The 22623-nt window shown below is 34.7% G+C and overlaps 3 protein-coding genes across 3 annotated transcripts; 1 reads left to right on the forward strand and 2 right to left on the reverse strand.

The window, feature by feature from the left end:
• The first annotated feature begins 4235 nt into the window (after nt 1–4235).
• Nucleotides 4236–4747, forward strand: LOC133338318 (cuticle protein 16.5-like). The gene is made up of 2 exons (XM_061546495.1): nt 4236–4247; nt 4316–4747. The coding sequence occupies exons 1-2, from the start codon at nt 4236–4238 to the stop codon at nt 4745–4747; spliced, it is 444 nt and encodes a 147-aa protein (XP_061402479.1).
• A 5036-nt stretch (nt 4748–9783) lies between these two features.
• Nucleotides 9784–10417, reverse strand: LOC133338319 (chitin-binding domain protein cbd-1-like). Its single transcript, XM_061546496.1, has 2 exons — nt 10101–10417; nt 9784–9907 (listed from the first exon to the last, which is right to left on the reverse strand). The coding sequence occupies exons 1-2, from the start codon at nt 10415–10417 to the stop codon at nt 9784–9786; spliced, it is 441 nt and encodes a 146-aa protein (XP_061402480.1).
• A 262-nt stretch (nt 10418–10679) lies between these two features.
• LOC133338320 (mucin-2-like) lies at nt 10680–22057 on the reverse strand (the record flags this gene model as incomplete). Its single annotated transcript, XM_061546497.1, has 7 exons — nt 10680–10818; nt 10871–11145; nt 12192–12514; nt 12757–12865; nt 18688–18715; nt 19145–19498; nt 21030–22057. Coding segments are annotated over 7 exons (2256 nt in total), but the record flags the coding sequence as incomplete, so codon positions are not given.
• Between the last annotated feature and the right edge of the window lie 566 nt (nt 22058–22623).

Consider the following 22623-nt stretch of genomic DNA (forward strand, 5'->3'; position numbering starts at 1 on the left):
AACACATAAGTACACATTTTCATTACCAAAAACCCTTTGGTACTTCTTTCTAACTCTCCGTCAGTGACACATATTCTAAATTTTAGGTTTTCAGCTCTCTCCGTTACCCCAATCAAAATGTAATGCATTTTATATTTATTTCTTTTTACTATTCGTACATATAAATTCGTGTTTCCATAGCTTAATACTACACTTCAACAGTAATCTAAATTCCAAATCTAAGGATTCAACCAAATCGATTTTTTTTTCAAAATGGCAAAAAATACAAAGAAAGGCCACATTTAGACTATAAATCCAGAAACTGCAGAAATAAAAACTGCAAAATCAAAAATGACGCGTGAGTGACCAAATTTTGAAAATGCAATAATAATGCTTGATATCTCTTATTCAAGTAGAGTATATAAAAAGTTCAAAATATTCACACAATTTGCAGAGTTGTCTCGAAAGATAGAAACCGGAGTCCCTCAAATGTTTTTTACCACTGATAGTACTCCTAAAGTTCTATAAAAAATTATTAAAGGAGAAATGTAAAGAAATGCAATTGTTTTTGATTTATTTAACATTTAAAGTTTGATTTTGCCTCTGAAAGCCGTGAAAGTGACTGCGGAAGTGCCCATATTCCAAACCCACCTCAATATTCCAAACCTGCTTTCAATCGTAAGTCTAAATTTAAGAATTCCAGCTCTGTCTGTTCTCTAAATTGTACCAGATGTGGTATAATTATGTAGTTTTCCTACACTCCCACAGTAACATAAGTTGCAACTTTCAGGATTCTATTTCTATCCGTTCAAGTTATACCAAATTTTGTACCCATAAGCACGAAGTTCCAAAACTCCAATAATACCCTTAAGTCCACATTTTAATATTCCAGCTCTATCCGTTCACTAACATCGAAATTGTACCAAATTTAGTACCATTTATGACTTTTTGTAGACGAGTTTCTTAAACTACCTCAATTCCACACGGCAACAGTAATTTTAATCATAAATTATACCATATTTAGTACCATTTAGTACTTTTGTATTTATGAGTTTGAACTTCCAATTCCTGTACAGTAATTTTATTTTCAAATATAAGTTTTCCATCTCCATCCTTTCACTCAAATCTAAATTGTATTAAACATTTAGCAACATAATTACCCCTTTTCAAAACTACCACCATTGCTCAATCCTACACTCTAACCTTAATTTTAATTCCAAATTTTAGGATTCCCGCTTAAACAAAACGAATTGTACCATATTTAGTACTATTTAGTGCTTTCATATCCATTAGTACTAAATTCCAATAATGCAATAACCCTGTTATGTTCATTCCAAATTTAAGTATTCCATCTCTATCCGTTCACACAAATCTAAATTGTGCCAAATTTAATATCATTTAGTACACATATTTACGAATTTTCAATACTACCGGAATATCTCAATCCTGCTCTCCAACTGTAATTTAAACTCAAAATTTCAGGATCTCAGCCCTATCCGTTTACATAAAAACAATTTGTAAACTATTTGGTACTATTTAGTACTTTTTGTTTCGACAATAAAGAATTTTCTAAACTCCCTCAATCCTACACTTCAAGAGTAATTTTAATTCCAAAATTCTGGAGTCCAGCTCTATCCGTTCACACATAATCAAGTTGTACCAAATATAGTACCATTTAGTACACATAAGTACTATGCTTCCATATCTCAATTATATATTCCAACAGCAACCATTATTCCAAATTTTAGGTTTCCAGCTCTCTCCGTTCACCTATATCCAAATTGTACCAAATCTAGTGCCGTACAAATCAATTCGAACTTCGAAATATGTATCTATAGCTCAATCTTCAACAGTAACGTTAATTCCAAATTTCAGGTTTTCAGCTCTATCCATTCAAGTAGAATCCAATTGTACTAAAGTTAGTACCATATAGCACTTTTCGTACCAATAAGTACGAATTTCGTAAACTACCTCAATCCAACACTCCAACAGTAAGTTTAATTCCCAATTTGAAGACTCCAGCTCTATATGTTCAACTAAATCGAACTTGCACCAAATTTAGTACCATTTAGTACTTTTCGTACACATAAGTACGATTTTTAAAGCTACCTCATTCATTTTCAGGATTCCATACCTATACACTCAACTAACTGCAAATAGTACCAAACTTAGTACCATTTTGTACTTATTATACATATAAGTACGAATTTATTAAAACATTTCCATACATCAACACCACTTGCCAACCTGCATTGATTTGAATCATACCCATCAATAGATGGCGCTGACGAAGAGATCTTAAAATATGCATGCCTCAATTCTTTTCGCCATAACTTTTTTCGTATAGCAGATATTAAAATTTATAAAATTTCATGTTATTGAAAATTAAATTAAGTTTTGAGAAATGGCCATAGCAACTCCGGTAACCGCTCTTGAACCTGGCTATAAATAAGATGTTCTAAACTAAAAAATATCTTCAATACCAATGATTTTCTTCAGCGTCATCTATTGAATGGGAGATTCAAAAATCGATTTTGCAAAATTTAAACGTCATTTGTTTTTCCTTAGGTCAAAAATTATGACCTAATCTTTTATATGCCACCATTTTTGTTCAAATGCGATTATCTGATTTGCATGATTTGAATCAGTAGATGGCGCTGACGACGGGTTTATAAGAATTACATACCTCATTTATATTATTTAATAAAAGTGGCGTCACATAAAAGTGAAATAATTAAAATTTTAAAAACGGTTGAATATTTATATGAAATTGGAGTTTCAAAATTAGGTTTATGATGTATTAAATATTACATTGTATGGGAAGTACCAGAAGGAGTAGACCGATAGGTCCCATCTACGAACTTGATTTAAGTTTTAAAGAAATACTACGACGTATGAATTTGTTTCAAAGAAGACATTCTATACGAATTTTCAAAGTTTTGGTAATTTTATTTATTTTAAAAATTTAAAATCTAACAACATACAAAAGGTGTTGGACCTAAAAGTATGCTATAATTTTCTCTACAAACCAGCAGACAAGAAAAATTGCCGTTTTTAAAAATCAATTTTTGTCTGGTTTTTCATTTTCATGTAATAGGAGCCCAGCACCAAACAGTAGGTATATTTCATCATCAACGTTGAATTCAAATGCAAATAACTCAGCGACTACTTAAGTGATTTTCACAAATGTTACATACATGGTTCAAGGGAATTCTAAAGTTTTATTCCACATTTAATTTATTATGTGAAGGTTTAAAGATATTCATAATATAAGCGATTTTTTTATAAATGTAAACCAAGCAGTATAGTTTGGGTAGGTGAACATTTTTTCCTATAAAAAATATTAATATCGATCTTTTTGGAGGTATTTCACCCATATAATAGATGATGGGCGCATATTCGATATAAATTTCTAATCCCGTTTAATATATATTTTTTGTCCTAAATACATTTTCCACCTCATGGTGGAGGGTGTAAAAACGTGTAGGCTTAGCTACTAAAAATTAAATTTCGATGGTGACACAATTGCTCATTAGTCAATACTAAGAATTCAATTTAACCCAACTACAAAGAATATATATTTCTAATTACAACAATCGATTACAACATAACGTCAATGGCCTTAGATAAACCATAAGACACCTTACCAAATACATACATTAATACATGACATGTAATAACTTATCGACAATATATCATGATCAAGCCTCGGGCACTATCATGACCTACGACTGTCCATAATCTAAATAAATATTTTTTTTTTATTATGACAACTTCTGCATCATTCCCGCTGCCAAACTTCCTTTTTTCGGCAAATGCAAATGACCAAATATATGAACCGTTAAACGGACAAAAATCAATAACAACAACAAAAACGACAACAACAAAACAGCAGGGGTAGCAGCAGTAAACAATGAGTGATCGCTTATTAAAGCCAACCGTTTAACATAAAAACCCACAAAAATTACACGACACCACGACGTGACATGAATTCACCGATGAAGGTGGCCAAAAAAATAATTGTTGCCACTGCAGTAGTTCGCCGTACTGTGGAAGCACGTTGTGGTGGGTGTCTAAGCGAGGGCGCCTCTGCAACGGTGGCTTCTTTATTTATATTGGCTAAGGTCAGTTAGTTGGCCACCATCACCATTTTTCAATATAAATACTCAAAGTGTCACATGAAAATAAATCATATTGAATTAGCATTTCAAAGAATCATAATCGCAAAACCGAAATCAAATCAACAGCAAGAAAAAATGTTCAAATATGTAAGGATTTAATTAAAAGCCTAAAAGGGATTAGCAAAAAATTACTAATTTTTTAACATTAATTTTAGACCATTGTTTTGTTTGCCCTCGTTGCCTGTGCTGCTGCCAAACCGGGTCTCATTGGAGCTCCCTTCGCCTACCATGCTCCAGTTGTTGCCGCTGCACCCGCACCAGTTATCACCGCCACCAGCAGTCAAGTTGTGGCCCGCACCCACAATGGTATTGTACGGGCACCCATTGTAGCTCCTGTGGCACCCATTGTACCACGTGTATTTGCACCAGCTCCAGCACGTGTTATCGCTCCCGTTGCTGCTCCCATTCCAGCTGCCTATCATCATGCCAAATATGCTGCAGCTCCAGTAGTTGCCCGTTATGCTGCCCCTGTTCCCCATTTCCATGCTCCTTTGGTAGCTAAATATGCTGCCCCAACTCCATTGGCATACAGTGCACCTTTGGCTTATCCTTCACCCTTGGCATATGCTCCTCAATATGCCTGGTAATTACATAAAGGGAAGGGGTAAATCTCCTCCTCTTGAACTGTATTTTATTATTTGCTGTTATTTTTTGAATTGTTATTTGTTGTAGTTTAGTAATTCCTATTTAGAATTAGTATTTTTACAAAAAAAAAAACAAATAAATTATTAAAAAATTTAATAAGAAATGGCTATTGTTGGAAGTCACAGAAAATTGTCATTTCCTCGACAATAGCATCTACAATCCGTAAGGATTTGAGTGTCACTATGCCGATTGTGTAAAAAGAATAGGGCAGCTACAATAATAATAACAACAAATGATTAGATCGTCCCAACTTTCAGAAATTGGTTTAACAAAATTTGAGTCTAGAACGACCCGGCTGTGACATTTTATAACTTCAATATACAGGGTTGCCCATATTCGACGGACCCATGTTTTTTTTTAAATCAAAGAAAAAAAATCTGGCGGTTGGCAATGTTACTCATTTAATTTGTTCCAAGTAGATTTAATTACATCAATTTTTGAATATGATATCTCTCAAATGGCCGCCTCTGGCGTTGATGACGTATTGTGCCCTTTTTGCTGCATTTTCCATCGTTTTTGCCAACATTTCGGCCGGAATATCGGCTATTTCTTCTCGAATGTTGTCCTTGAGCTCTTCTACGGTCCTTGGCTTGTTAACGTAAACCTTTGACTTCAAATATCCCCACAAGAAGAAGTCAGGCGGCGTCAAATCCGGCGAATGTCCAAATCACCACTTTTCGACATCAAACGGCCCAAAACAAATTCTGCAGAAAATCGATTGTTATGCGACTTGTGTGTGGTGGAGCGCCGTCTTGTTGAAACCAGAACTGCCTCGACGAATAATTGGCATCACAAAATTGGTCATCATGTCGCGACAACGCTCCTGATTGGTGGTAACAATGACCGTTTTCGAACTAAAGCCGCACCAAACTGTGACTCTTTCGTCATGAAGAGGCACTTCTTGAATCTCCTGAGGATTTTCAGTGGCGTAAAAACAGCAATTTTGCTTATTTCCGGTCCCATTCAATGTGAAATTGGCTTCATCGGACATGATAATTTTGTTCCAAAATTGCTCGTCATCTTCGGCCATTTCGATGACTCTTTGGGCCCATTCCAATCGACGAGGCTTGTCCGCAGGCAACATTCTTTGCGTCAATTGAATTTTGTACGGGAATAAATGCAAATCAAGGCGAATAATCCTCTCAACACTGGCTCGTACGGCAGCGATATTCTCGGCCGATCGCCTCGGTCGACTTTTATATGGCCTCTTCGGATTAGAAAGAGCCTTACCAGTCGAAACTTTTTCGTATAAACGCTTAATGGGGTTCTTAGAAGGCCACTTCTCACATTTTTTAATATTTTAAAAGCACGTTGAGTTTTCACAATTGACTTCTGTTGAATGTAAATTTCAACTATTTCAGAGCGCTCGCGTGGCGTGTATTGGTTCATGGTCAAAATCTGCTTGGACTGACGCTTCAAACGCGGTATGTCATTAAGCGATGTGACATCTCTGTCAAAGGTTATGGCGTTGCCAGATGGGTCCGTCGAATATGGACAACCCTGTATATGGGCAATATTGCCAATTTTTTTAAAATTCCAGCAATATTGCCAGCTCACACTATTTTTGAGATAAATTGGGTATATCTCTCTTTCGGCTTTTAATGTTTTCTTTTCGTGTTTTTGGAAGGCCAGTTCCCGTCAGTTCATCCGAAACGTAAAAAACCTTACTGATCACGGGTACCCGTGTCATTCAGTTGACAGATCAACAAATTTGATCCGAAAAATAGGTTTTTTAAAAATTTGATCGCACAAAATTGTCACCTTCGGTAGTAGCTGTGCATACTACATACACAAAATACATATCAAATTACGCAGATTCCCGACTTCAATAATCTTATAATCGACTTTTAGAAATTCCCGTATGCGTATTAAAGCAGAAGTAAAATTCAAAAAACGCTTAAAATCGAGCTTCAAAATGTCAGCATCATTTAAAGGTAGATCCAGTTAAAATTTTGGCTTCTAGTTTTACTTTGACACAAAGACTGTGAAATGAGTGGCTTAACCACAAATCCATAGAGAACATAAAAAACTGGTTCGCCTCAACCTGTTTTTACACATTTTTTACATTAAAGTAGACACAGCTTCCACCAAAATAAAGTTTGGAGGTCAATATCATGAACAGTTTGCAATGACAGATCAATTAACCCAAAACTATTCACTTTTTTCATATACTTAAGTAATTCCTGAGTTATAAAGGGGTGAATCTCCGCTTCAGCTATGTTAAAAAATTGGCAATATTTTTACTTTTCATATGATATCACTTCCATTTCAATACTCGCGATACGAAAAAAGTTTTAGCAAAGACAAATGTGTTGTGTAATTTTCATAAACCCGTCTTCAGCGCCATCTATTAATGGACATTATTCTAATTCTGTAAATCAGCTTTTTAAGGTCCAACCTTCCAAGTGTATATAATTTTTGAACAGATAATCGCATTTCTATTAAAATTGTGTGATATGAAAGAGTAATTAATCTACTATACTATGACTAGCAAAAAATCCTATAGTACAAATATTAACTCGGGAGATTGTAGGAAACTTTAATACTACATATCATATTCAAAATATAAAAATTATTGTTACTTTACAATAAAGTATGAAATTGTACCTTTCATATGACACCAATTTTATTTAAATATCTACTGTAGGTCAAAAGTTATAGAAAAACAAATGGGTTTTAAATTTTGCATAATCGACTTATGAATCTAACCATTTAATAGATGGCGCTGACGACAAGTGTTTGCCAGTGCTGCCAAAAGTAGAGAAAATCATAATTATTTTGAATGCTTTTGAATGCGTAATGATGCAGAAATAATTCGAATGGATATTAATAGTTTAGAACATGTCAAAAATTGTCTGTAAGAGTAGCCATGTTAACAGAATGCTAAACGGTACAGAGAAAAATCAAACGGATAACATCTACTTTGTAACGGATTTAATGAGGTTTTATCGGAGTTTCCTCTGTAACAGAAAAGTGAAAATCCATTCTTCAAAATCTAATTTCATATTCAATAAAATTGAATTTTATAAATTTATTTGAAGTCCCAATAATGTATAAAATTGCACCTTTCATATGACATTTTCATTTTAATATCTGTGATACGAAAAAATGATGGTGAAAAGAAATGAGGGGCGTAATTTTTATTATTCCGTCTTCAGCGCCATCTATTGAGGGACATGATTCAAATCAGGCACATCAATATTTCAAACCCCACTTTCGAAGCATATAACTTTTGAACAGATAATCGCACATCTACGAAAGTAGTGTCACGTGAAAACGTAAATAATCTGCTTAACTATCACCTGCAAATAATTTCCATTGAGTAGACCCCATCCTATATAATTACATTTTGTAAGATACCCTCTATTTATTTATACCATAATTAATAATACTCCCTGTATCATTTATTTGAGTAGACCCAATCCTGTTTAATTATATTTATGTTTATATTTTTTCTATCTTTTAATTAATATTGTAATTACAGATACTTGAGTTGATCCCATCCTTCTTGTGATAACAATTGTATTAATTATTGTTAATTAATTTTATTGTAATGATAAGTGCCTCAATTTTTGTATTTTTTTTAATTTAATACTGTTTTAATAACCACGATAACATTATAGAGTAACTTTTTTATTATTTTTTATATATTAAGCTATTCGATTATCTTAGTTGCAGTCAAAATTTTTGTTTGGGTTTCTGTGAATAATTACTACTTTTACTAGTATTGCTTGTCAAGTTAGTGAAATGTACATGTATTATTCTTGGCCCGCAATTGTTATCGTGATTGTTAAGATTTTCTTGTTTTATTTTATAGTCGAGGATTTTCGCGTTATTGTTTATTATAAGTGTAATTATGTAATTATGTAATTTCTTAAATGTGGTCTGCGGACTTTGAAATTATTGTGAATAAATAAATTAAAAAAATTAAAATAAATACAACCGATGGAAATTAAATGAAACTTTATACACATTTTATATTTAAAAGTTAAATAATTATTATTTGTTAGTTCACAAGTGTATACAATTATATCTCCCCCATGCCACGAATTTCATTTAAGTATCTACAGTAGGAAAAACAAATGAAGTTTAAATTTTGTATAATCGATTTTTGGATCTAGATGGCGCTGACGACAAATGTTTGCCAGTGCTGTCAAATTTACAGAAAATCGTTGTTATTATAGATTCTTCTTCTTTAATGCGTAACGATGCATGAATAATTCGAATGTAGTTAAGTACATCCTCTATCTATTTGTGTCCAATATTTTTTGACAAAGTTGCCACATTTACAGAAAATGACTGTTTTCTTGTATTCTTCATTTTCGGGCAATAGGTGCCCATTACCGGACAATAAGTGCATTTCGAACATCGTTAAATTCAAATGCAAATAACTCAGCAACTACTTAACCGATTTTCATAGTTTTTCGGCAAATGGTTCGTGTGAATTCTAAAGTTTTATTCCATATTGACAATACATAAAGATATGTTATATAAGAGAATTATCTTTAAATAAATATTCTCTATCTTCGAACTTGGGTTAGCTTTGGAAGAAATATTATGATGTCCAAAGTTTGGATGAAATTGGTTACTCACTTCAAGACTTATCGTGCGCACAAGAAAGCTAGACGGACATTTGTAAATTGACTCCAAATTGTCTAAAATTGATATTTTCCAAAGAAGGATCGAAAACCAATATTTCGATATGTATAAAAAAATATATAATGAAAAATCCGTTTGAAACTACGAAATAGGTAACCATATATTTGTCATAACCTTATGGCGAGAATTTCAGAAGATTTCATACTTACGCACCAATGTAACGTTTCAAGACAAGTTTTGTCTGGGACTTCATTAACTCTTATATATAAGGTGTTCTCTAAATAATAGCAGTGTTCGTTGCTTCGGATGTTTGATATTTATTTTAATAAAAAAAAATACATATGTGTATTAAATTGTATTTTTTTAACACAACCGATATTTATAGACAACGTTCGGGTTTGACATTGATGCACAATTTTGTATCATCATGGTAATATTGACCACTGGGACATGATTTTAGAATGCCATCCAATATTCCATTCAAAATGTAACACATTACGAATCTGCAAGAAAAAAATATATATAGTATTTACCGTCAGGATATAAAAAATGGGTTCGAGGATAGAAATAACTTTTCAATTTTGTCAAGTCAGTTAAAAATTATGTTTACAAAATGATCAGAAGTTTTTTTGTTTCACACTGACTTAAAAATCAATTTAGGGCTATTTAAAAATTAAGCAGATCGTATTGACTTACTTCGTACAATCAGCATCGTATATATACGAACCACTGGCACCAGCATCTTGGCAAATTTGTTTCGGATCTCGAGGAGGATTTGGAAGTGGTGCTTGAGTTGTTGTCGATGTTATTACTGGTGTTGTAGTTGTTGTAATCGTCGGTCTAGTTGTAGTGGTAATTTCAGGAATATTTGGATTCTCAGAAGTTGTTGTTACGGATGCTTCTGGATTCTTAGTCGTTGTTGTAACTTCGATCAAACAATCACTTGGTCTCTCCGCAGTACAGAATTTCCGCTCACCATCAAAATATTGGCCAGCAGGGCAATATTTTATCATACCTTGTAATGTTACACCATAACACATGATGTATCTAAAGGGGAGATTAAGAATTACATTACGGGAGAGGACATTTTACAAAGGCAAACTTACGTATTACAGCTTGGATCATAATCGGGTTTGTAGAAGCCCGTTGCTCCCTCATCTTGACATAATTGATTGGGGTCACGTGGTACTGTTGGAGTTGGCATGGTAGTCGTAGTTGTTGTTGTAGTGGGGATGGGTGTGGTCGATGTTGTTGTTGTGGTGGGAATCATTGTTGTTATTGTTGTCGTCGTCGTTGTAGATTCTGTGGTAGGTTCTTCTGTTGTGGTGCTGGTGGTGGTAGTTGGAATTGTTGTGGATTCTTCAGTTGTGGTTGCAATGGTGGTCGGGGACATGGTTGTGCTCTCCGTGGTAGTCTCCTCAGGAATTGTTGTGGTTTCAATTATAGCTTCTGTAGTTGTAGTTGGCTGTATTGTGGTGGTTGTTGTTGTTGGTAATTCAGTTGTTGTTGTTGGCAATTCAGTTGTAGTTGTAGGTAATTCAGTTGTTGTTGTCGGTATTTCGGTTGTTGTAGTTGGTGATTCAGTAGTTGTTGTAGGTAATTCGGTTGTAGTTGTGGGTAATTGAGTTGTTGTTGTTTTTGGTATTTCGGTTGTTGTAGTTGGCAATTCAGTGGTTGTTGTTTCTGGTTCCTTAGTTGTTGTAATATTATCTTCATCGGGGAGAGGTGGAACACAACTTGGCTATAATAAGAACAGAACAAAAATTAAACCAGTAAGGAAAGCTGTAAAGTCGGATTTGGCCAACTATATAATGTCCTTCACCATTTTGGGTATATGTCAGTGTACCCTCGAAGGAACATTGACATGAAATTGAACGAACTTAATATATGTGATCGACTAACATCAATCCATACACATGCTTTTCTGCAACCTATGCTAAATTTCATTTCATTCGGGCAGGTTTAGAGTCGTTTGCGTAAAATGGGACTAATCGATTTAACGCAAATATGATACACCCTATAGGTATGCCGCACTGTTCAAAATTTAATCCCAATCAGACACCCGTTAGAAATATATATGAAAGCTATGTCTGCATCTGCATGACATTAAATCAGATGAAAATATATATGGGAGCTATAACCAAATCTGAACCGGCTTCAACAAAACTTGACACACGTTATACTATAGTAACTTCAGTACGCTGTGCAAAATTTTGTGCAAATCGGCCTAACTTTGGGTCTTAAAATCGGACAAAAATATATATGTGAACTACATCTAAATCTGAACCGATTTTCACGAAACTTGGCACACGTCATTCTAGACTTAATTCATTACGCTGTGACAAATTTCGTGCAAATCGAAAGGTATGCAGAGACTTTGGTACACCATTTACCCTAAGTCGGACGAAAATATATATGAGAGCTATATCTAAATCTGAACGGATTTTCTCGAAACTTCGCACATATCATTCCTGACTTAATTATCTACGACATACCAAATTTCGTGCAAATCGAATGTTATATAGGGACTTTGGTGCACCATATACATTAAATCGGACGAAAATATATATGGGGGCAATATCTAAATTTGAACCGATTTTTTCCAATATCAATAAGGTTCGTTCTTGGTCCAAATAAATGAGCTGTGCTAAATTTCATCCAATTCGGATCATAAATGCGACCTGTAATTTGTTTACAATTTAACATGGACAGACAGACAGACGGACGAACGGACAGATATGAATATATCGACTCAGAAAATGATTATATGACCTATTTTATACTCACTTTAGCCAATGTATTATCATAGCAAAAATCCGCCTTGTAATTTATATTACAAACAGTATTTGGCGGGCAGTCCATGACAAGATCACCTGGTTTAGCTACTATGGATTCTTGACCAAAACAGAAACTATAGCTTGTTTCACTAAGACATGCAAACACTTTGTCTTCATCACAGATACCACACTGAAGACCCTCACGCATTAATGCATCATTTTCGGCCAGTGGGCAACTGGCAACATTGTCACCATTCGGGGGATAGCAAATTAATTCACCGCCCGTGCAGATATAATCGCCAGGACATGTTTTATACTCAGCAGTGGGAACACCTATGTGGAGAATAAAAATAATAATTTTTTAATATGACGAAGGTGCGAAAATTGGATATATAAAAATAATATTGTAAAAGAGACCTTAAATATTAAAAATATTCAATATGAAACCAGGATACCCCCAGCCTTATGAGGTCATATACACTTTGTTACGGCAAAAATGCGCCTCATCGAAATCCGTTCCAGACAATTTGAAGCCGATTTACGAAAATCTCCAAAATCCCTTTTTGTACACTTACCATCTACACACAACGAATAATGATTAAGACCATGACAGGCTACTTGATTGCTCTCCTGGCACACATTACAATACGCATTGATGGTGGTCAGGGAAATGGCGAATAGCACCTATTAATATTATAAACAAAACATTATTTATTTTCACTGTATAAAAATCAATTCCTTTCTTTTCACTTACACTTGCTAATAGAAATGTCATAATTTCTAGAAATTTTCAATTTTTTTGGATTAATTTTTCACTTGTTCACCGTTCACTTGTTTGCCGTTCCGAAAACTAGTACAACCTACAGCAACACTTGGGAAATTAATCAAACCTTTTTCGTAAAATTGAAGAGTTTTATGAAATTTTATCGTATCGAATCGCTTATCGAGATAACATTTGCTGATAGTTTATATCTTTATGTTATTTATCACAGATTTTTTTTTATGCGATACGGAGAAACAAATCATTTTACTATATTTGGGTTATTGATTAATCAAAATCTATGGCCGTGCATTTTGGGTACAACAAGAAGATCTCCATTTTAAATTATCAGGGAAAATAATTATAACAAGTGAAAATGCGTTAAGTTCGGTCGGGACGAACTTTGGATACGCTCCACCATAGATATACGGGCTGTTACTTGAAATAAAAATATAGGGAACATACCAAAATGTGTACCTACAACGACATTTCTACAAACCGATTATGGTTCTAAATATTGGTCCTAGACCCGATGTTTCTTTGGACCAAATTTGTTTCAAAATTGTTTGATTTCATATGTTCTAGTTTTTTTTCGTATCTTCGGCAGATGAAGATAGCGTGATTACAACAGACGGACGGACGGACATGGCTAGATCGTCTTTGAATTTTACCCTGATCAAAAAAAAAATATATATATATACTTTATATGGTCGGAAATGAATATTTCGATGAGTTACAAACGGAATGACAAAATTAATATACCCTACTATGGTGGAGGGTGTAAAAATGTGAGTAGGTTATATCGCAATCGATTTTGTTTACCGGCAACAGTTTTCAAAGTTCATATAGGTATTTCGGATATCTGGAAAGTTTTGAAAATGTAAATATTGTATTAGATTTTTTAGAAGTATATTGATGTCACAAAAAGAAGGAAACAAACTATAAAAATCCACTAATAAAATCAAGGAACAGATTGATAAGACTGCCCCATTGACTTCAATAAAATAGTGTATTCAAAATATTCAGTTGAAAATTAAAATTACTTATCAAACCATCTCATATTTTGTGGAGTAAGACGAATTTTATGGATGATACTAAAAATGTGTATGAGAAAAGAGATTTTATTGAAAAATATATATTTGATTAGTATTTGAACAAATTATATGAACCCCTGTTGAGTATTTCCTGCGAAAAGTTTTTTTTACTAATTTGGAATCTGAAGTAAAATATTATATCTATCTCTTTTTGAAAATGCTACTATATCTCTATATATATATATATATATATATAAATTACGTGCATGTTCGTGATCGCTACAATCACAAACTACTGCACCGATTTTGACAACATTTTATGTACATGCTCTATGGGGAGTGAGATGTGTTTCTGTATAGTTTGAAGTTCATCCGACAGATGGCGCAATATTTAGTTAGTTAGAACCACTGCATCGATTTTGACCAAACTTTATGTATATGCTCTATGGGGCGTGAGGAGTATTTCTGTTTAATTTAAATTTCGTCCGACAGATGACGCTTTATATATTTTCTTTGCGTTTTGCCCGATTAGAGATTGCGTGCTTAATTGACGTTAAGTATACCGACACCGATTCATACATAACCTGTTTCCGTGAATAGCGCGCGGGTGTCAAACGAAAAAAAACTTATCAAATTGAAGTAAAATTAATTTAAATCTTCTTATAATTGAGAACGTAGAGACCGATTTGACTAAACATTTCTTTCATTTATCTTTAATTGAAGTGGGAAGGATTTTATGAAAGAAATTTTTGGGAAAATACGCGAAAATCTGGAAAACACCTTTTTAAGGAACGACTGGACCGATTTGCCTACAATTATATGGGTCATATACCATAAAAAGTACTAAAAATTTATTTCAGTTATCTGTAATTGGTTTGAGAAAGTTTTTATGAAAGAAATTTTTGAGAAGAATATGAACTGCTGAATTTGTTGTTTTTTTTCGATGAGAAAACATTCGTTGTCCAGCAGGTTGTAAACAAACAAAATGATCGTGTTACTTGCCAAAGAGGTCAGCTGAAAATATGCACTTTCGGTTGGCTATCAAAACTCAAGCGCGCTGGCCATGGTGATGATGTGGTCCGCCATAACAGCCGATGGTCGCTATCCGCTCGTATTAATCTGCCGTGACATTAGAATAAATGCCGAATTTTATTACGAAAATATTCTGGATGGCGTATTAAAACCTTGGGCAAGCAAATATTTTGGCCGCAGACCTTGGACATTCTAACAGGACTCAGCACCATCGAACTCAGCAAGCGACACACAAGTTAATGGTTAAAAAATGAGGTTCCTCGCTTCATTTCCAGAGCACAATGGCCACCAAAATCTCCAGATACCAATCCGTTGGACTATTGTGTCAGGAGTTTTTTTGGAAAGCATGATTGGCACTAAAAATACCAAAGTGTCGATAACCACAAGCAAGCACTTCGCCGGGAATGGGTCAAAATATTGCAGAGCAACATTCGGGCAGCGTGTGACGGTTTCATTGGCCGTTTGAAGGCCATAATTCGTGTCACAGGTGACCAATACGAATAAATCTAACCTTATTCTAAAATATGATGCTATTTGCGGCATTTGTTGCTTTCATTCAATAAAATTAAAAAAAAAAAATTATAAATTTTGGCGTTTGACTTTGTTGCAGTTTTTTTTAACTCACCCTATATGGTCTATTTAGAATATATCAATATATTGCAAATGGAATAAAAATTTAATAATTTTTGTATTGATTAGAAATTATAAAAAAAAACCTTCAGTCATCGATCCCCATACAGAAATCTAAGATTTTTGCAGTACTCTTTCGGCTAACGACAATTAAACCAAATAAGGATCAAAAGCATTTAAAAATCTTACCTTCTTATGCCAAAAATTACATTAGGCACATTTATGTGGGGCAATTGTCAGTTTTGTGTGAGCTCTCTTACATAAAATTGAGACATTTATACCATCCAGTATATTACAGTCACTTCGGTTGCTTTAAAGTTGACACCCACTGTAGTGGATATGTCATGATATTTACCTATATAAAACATTTTCGCAAAGGTCTATATCCGCCTGAGTAACGAAAATGCCAACACACATAGGAGGTTTAGGTCCCAAAAAACAGACCTATATTGAGAATCCATATTATGGTGGAAATATTTGGAACACTTAAGCATACATACAACGATATATCTGATAAACAATAAATATATTTATTTGTCATAGAACACGCTTAGAAATAGATGATAAGCACATTTCACAAAAGCGTCACAACTCTGCTGGTGTTAGGGGTGAGGTGATTGTACGATACATGACGTATTTTAAATACTATAGCCTTTGTCAGCATTTTCCATGATTTTTCTTCATATCATTTACGCACTCTTAACTACGATATAATTTTTCGTTGTTTTTGTTATTGTTATTGAAAATTGAACATAACAAAGTAATATAAAAATAATTCAAAATGATGTATGTTATCTAATACTCAATACCGCTAATCAGAAGGCCGTCGATACTTATTTACTTTAAGTAAAAAAAAAATCAAAACACTTTTCGCCAATTTGTACAATCCCTAAAATTATCTAAAACAAACTAATAAACGCATTTATTGTTTTATAACGGAGCCAAGTTATATGATCCCGTTCACACATCTAATAAAATTGGCTTAACACGGTGTTCGGTGACGACCGATGTTCTTAGACTTACAATGTTTTGTTTATTCAGACTCGTGATACGTTTTGACAAAAATAAAAATTAGGGGAGTTTACCTTTTGATTTTTTTTTATTTTATTATCGTCATAGCTATAGGAAGTTTTGAGAAATCCATGAAATGTTTATTAATAGCAACATTGTAGCTATGTTCAAATGCTATAAAACACGACGTGATAATTTATAACTGCCTACATATATATTTAATAATTGAATATACATTATTTTTATTTTTGTGTATATTGTTAAAACTTTATTTTGCGTGTATGTACATGGAGGATATTGTTTACTTCGATTTATTAAAATCCATTTCAAATTTTGTATCAACTCCATTCTAAGGGCATCCTTCAGGCTTTTGGCTAGTGCATATGCGATTGACTGGATCAAAATATTCTCCACCTGGACAGCTCTTGATTAATCCATAAATTTTGCCGCTCATCAAATAGCAAAGGACATATCTGTAATAGAAATGTACAAGAAAAGGGTCAGTCGGTATTGACGATAGATATGGACCCTAAGCCTATGACATATCGTATGTATTATACACTAATCATGACTTTGATGGATTAAGTACCAACGATGATTGACCTATGTATCCAACAGTTGCACTAAATCTATTGTTACATATAAAAATTTGGGGCTGGTAGATTTATGCCACACAGGTTCAACATTCTGTTTATTTGATGTATATGTTTTTATCAAATCCAATACTCCAGTGTATCGATGGGTACCATGTTCGATTTTCATTAGGGGTTGGTAAATATTTGGTCTGTTCCCGTACTGCAAGAATCTACTACTTTTTACTACGATAACGAATTTTCCTTTATGTTATCGAAGAAAATAGTAAAATCGTGTAGTTTTTTGCAGTACGGGAACAGACCAATTATATAATATAAAATATCGATAAAATCAGAGAAATTATCGAATTTAACCGATATGTTAGCAGTCATAACATCGCCCAGGATCTAAAACTCGACGATAAAACTGTTTTAAACAATTTACACAAAGCTGGATTCAAAAAGAATATCGGTGTTTGGGTGCCACACTAATTAACAGAAAAAAAAATATGATGGATCAAGTTTCCATCTGCGAAGCCTTGGTCAAACGCAATGAGATAGACGAATTTCTTAAACGGGTGGTTACTGGAGATGAGAAATGGACCACATACGATAACCCTGTGCCAAAACAATCGTGGTCAAAGATCGGTGAAGCACCTTAAACGTTGGCCAAACCAGGAATAACGGCCAGGAAGGTTCTGCTATGCATTTGGTGGGACTGGAAGGGAATTATTTATTATGAGTTGCTTCCATATGGCCAAACTCTAAATTCTGATCTCTATGTTCAAAAAATGGACCATTTGAAGATAGTAATTGACCAGAAACGGCAGAATTGGACGACAGGAGAGGTATCGTATTCCACCAGGACAACGCTTGTTTGGGAAGATTTAATGCATCCGCCATACAGTCCGGACTTGGCACTAAGCGATTATCATATTTTTCTTGCATGGCAAAATTTCTTTGATGTTAAAAAATCGGTATATAGGGAGGATTGTGAAAATCGACTACTGGAGTTTTTTTTACAAATAGAGAGCAGGACTTCTATGATAGAGGCATTATGAAGTTACCTTTAAAATGTTAACAAATCATACAACAAAACGGAGCATATTTGGCCCACATTCCGAAGCATGTTAAATAAAGTCCTATAGTTCATAATAATGGATTACGATTTATATTAAGCAAATTAAAATGTATACTCCTTTAGCGACATATGAAACGATGTGCCCCATCTTTGTACTTGATTTAGGTTCGGCAATATTACAATGTGCAAAGTTTGGATCAAACCGGACATTCCATTTGAATTTACAAAATATTTTAGCCTGGTGAAGGAAAGTACCAAACGAAATGGACCGATGAATCTCGTTTACCGATATGGTCTTCGTTTGGCAAAAGTATTATAATCGGACACTCGATCCGATTAATATTGAATTTAACATTTTTCGGAATTTTGACACTTTGTAGAGTTACCCGAAATGTTAGTTCGATTGACTCAACCCTTAAACAAGTTTGGAAGAAATTATAAATAAGAGATTCAAAAATTGTGATCTTTGTGGTGGAGGAACTACAAGAGGTAAACCGATAAGGCTTGCTAATTTTCAGTTTGGCCTTTGATTTACCAGATCTTCGAATTTAATTTATGTTTGGAAAAAAATAATATCGTCATATGAAATCGACGTTTTTATAAAATCGATTATTATTCCCATCCAGTTACCAGACGGACGAACAGACATTTGATAATCGACTCCGAATTGGTTGAAACGGATTTCGTCGAAAAAACTTGTAGTTTAAATCGATATCATTAGCCATAAGGATGAGGGTATAAAAATGAGCTCAGTCAAATTGTATCTCATTCGAATAACAAATTTGTTTAAAAGGGCAGACAAATGGATATGCCTAAATCAATTCAGAAAGATCTATTACTTACTTCGTACAGGTAACATCATCATCGGTTTTATATGAACCCGTACTACCAGCATCCACACAAATTTGATTTGGATCACGAGGTTCTGCAGGTGCTGCCGGGGTAGTAGAAGTAGTAGTTGTCGTAGTTGTGGTGGTTGGTGTTGTTGTAGGAGCTGCTGTGGTAGTAGTTGTGGTGGTGGTTGTTGTAATTATGGGTTCGGGTGCAGTGGTTGTAGAAGTACTAGTTGTAGAACTTCCCCCTGGACAACCTGGAGGTATTTCTGTTGAACAAAATTTCAGCACTGGATCAAAATATTGTCCAGTGGAGCAGGTGTTCAGCATACCCTTCAATGGATTACCATAGCAGACAACGAAGCTGCAAATTAAAAAAAATGTAATGTATGTATTAGTAATTTATTTGTTTCCGATTAATAGTTATTCCAAATATTTAATATGTAGCTGTCATGCATAAGGTCCTGTATAGTTTAGGTAATTTGATCCTAGGTGTATTTTCCGTGCCGAAGTAGCTGTAATTTTTGCTTTCAAGGTTTTGTTGGTTAAAACATTTTTTTGCAGACAATTTTTATATATCCGCCTATTTGCGATATTTAAATAATTTTAACAACATTTTCCAAGCGATATATGTTCAGGTGTTAATGGACAGACTAAAATTAGGGGTTCCACCTCATCATCTGTATTTTTGACACATACCCGTTATAAAGTCCCTCCCATTTTCAATATTTTAATAATTATACCCTACACAACTATGTTGTCCGGGTATTATAACTTTGCGCAGCCCAAAAGTTTGTAACGCCGCGAAATATTGGCCTAGACCCACCGATCGTCATATCTCGAATAGCTGAGTCGATCTAGACATGAGTGTCCGTCCGTCTGTCCATTATAATTTGTAAACACGATACAGGCCACAGTTATGGACCAATCTTCACGAAATTTTGCATGTAGGATGGGTTCTGGCTAATGAAGACCCCTATCGTTTACACCCGATAACTTAATAGTATATCCAAGGGGAGTGGTTGACCTTTAAATTGATACCAATTACAGTGATGTATCTTTTCGGATGTAGGAATTATACTTAAATATTTACAGGCGTCTACGTATTCTGATATTATTTACAAACCTATTTCCACATTATAGGGCGGAAATGTTGCGCTTTTCGCTTTGAAATTTTACATGAAGTTCCGGTTATGGTCGCCTGCAGTTTTCGGTGATGTTGAGATGATAATTAGGGGTTGCAATGAACCGAAAACTTTATTTTTGTCAGAGTTTCTAGTCTCTCTAGAGGCCGTTTTTATATGCAGATCCTCACATATTTTACACGGTGAAGGGGATCTGACCAAATACTTAGAAGGGTTGTTTAAATAATTATCGGTCAATATTTCGAGGGTCAAATCAACCAAAACCAAAAGTTACCATTTTTTTTTATTTTATGGCGGAAATATTCACCTCGGGTAAACAAGATTTGGAAAATATGCCAAAATTTAGAAAGTAAAGCAGTGGACCTATAATCTGTCATAATACCGCGAAATATTGCCCAGGCTCAGAATATAGAACCGCAGAAACCACATATGGTCGGCCCGTCCGACTCTTATTTCCAATCGAAGTGGCTTTTATTTGGGAATCTGGTTTTGGTGGTTAAAAACTTTGACATAACTGACCCATTTTCGATGTTTGGATGTCATAGCCGACCCCAGAGTCAGTCATGTGGTATTTCGTTTGTTCAGTAAGGAAAAGCTCCTAACAGACATTATCCAATGTAGGATAGGATGAAGACATTATTCATATAGGACCCCGAACTATTCTAAGTATTTTGATCTAAATTACTCACTCTGTGGAGGATATAAATTTCCTGTGAATCGTGCAATATTTCTATTATAATTGAAACTTACTTGGTACACGTTGGATCATCATCGGGTGGGAAAAATCCAGGTACTCCCTCGTCGAGACATATTTCATTTGGTGTACGTGGCCCGGATGGTGTTGGCAGCATCGTTGTGGTGGTTGTGATGGCTTCAGTGGTAGTTGTTGTGGGAACTTCAGTCGTAGTAGTTGTTGTGGTTGGTTCGGTTGTGGTGGTTGGCTGCATTGTGGTTGTTGTAGTGGGTTCTAATGTTGTTGTAGTAGTCGTTGGCAGCATTGTGGTTGTTGTTGTGGGCTCTATAGTTGTGGTGGTGGTAGTGGGTTCTAATGTGGTAGTTGTAGTTGGTAGCATTGTGGTTGTTGTTGTGGGTTCCATGGTTGTAGTGGTAGTAGTAGGTTCCAATGTGGTAGTTGTGGGTTCCAATGTGGTAGTTGTGGGTTCCAATGTGGTAGTTGTGGGTTCCAATGTGGTAGTTGTGGGTTCCAATGTGGTAGTTGTGGGTTCCAATGTGGTAGTTGTGGTTGTTGTTGTGGGCTCCAAAGTTGTAGTAGTAGTGGGTTCCAATGTTGTGGTTGTTGTAGTTGGTTCCAGAGTTGTTGTAGTGGTTGTTGGCTGTAATGTGGTAGTTGTAGTTGGCAGCATTGTAGTTGTTGTGGGTTCCGCAGTTGTTGTAGTTGGTTCTAAAGTAGTAGTTGTTGGCTCCAATGTAGTTGTGGTGCTTGGCATCATTGTGGTAGTTGTTGTGGGTTCCGTTGTTGTTGTAGTGCTTGGCATCATTGTAGTAGTTGTTGTTATTGTTGGCAATTCAGTGGTTGTTGTAGTTGCTTCTGTGGTAGTTGTAGTTGGCAACAATGTTGTTGTGGTCGTTGGCATTGTGGATGTTGTTGGAATCATTGTGGTAGTTGTGATGGCTTCTGTTGTAGTTGTTATTGGCATCATTGTGGTTGTTGTACTGACTGTAGTCGTAGTTGTGGTTGTGATAGGTAACGTTGTTGTTGTTATTATGGGAGTGCTCGTTGCAACATCAACTTCGCCGTTTCCAGGAATACAACTTGGCTGGAAGAAAAAATAAAAATGAAATAATTAAAAATGATGTGTCGTGTCGAAATTTTTATTCCCCTTCACCAGGAGCTTAACATTTAAAATATCTAAAATTAATGGGGCTCCTAGGAAAAAAACTCATGTTATGACAGAAAAATATGTTTCAAATGTTCAAAGTATCGAGTTGTGGGCCTATATCGAGCTATATAAAACGGGGATCGATATTGATTTACGGTAGTCAGATTTGACATCCAATGAGAATAAAAAAATAGCATTGAAAATTCTATATCGAAATCTCAAAATAAAATAATATCTATGAAATGTTGAGAATATGGTTTTCCGACCGGAGTGACTGCAATTTGAAATTCGGGATTCTTGATGGATAAATAAATTTTTTTCGCCGAAAGTTTACAATATTGGTCCATACATTGACAGCCCTCATATAAAGGTCCCACCACATTTTCCCATATGTTGAAGGTCCTAGCTAAATATGCAATCTGGAAGGTAATTTACAATGTCAATGTTTTCACCTAAGAATCCCGATCGACTTTAGGTATTTTGAATGTCCACCTCATGGTAGA

This window comes from Musca vetustissima, unplaced genomic scaffold (genome assembly GCF_032173495.1).
Source record: "Musca vetustissima isolate MV318-11 ecotype Yass unplaced genomic scaffold, APGP_CSIRO_Mvet_v1 utg35097, whole genome shotgun sequence".
Lineage (NCBI taxonomy): Eukaryota > Metazoa > Arthropoda > Insecta > Diptera > Muscidae > Musca > Musca vetustissima.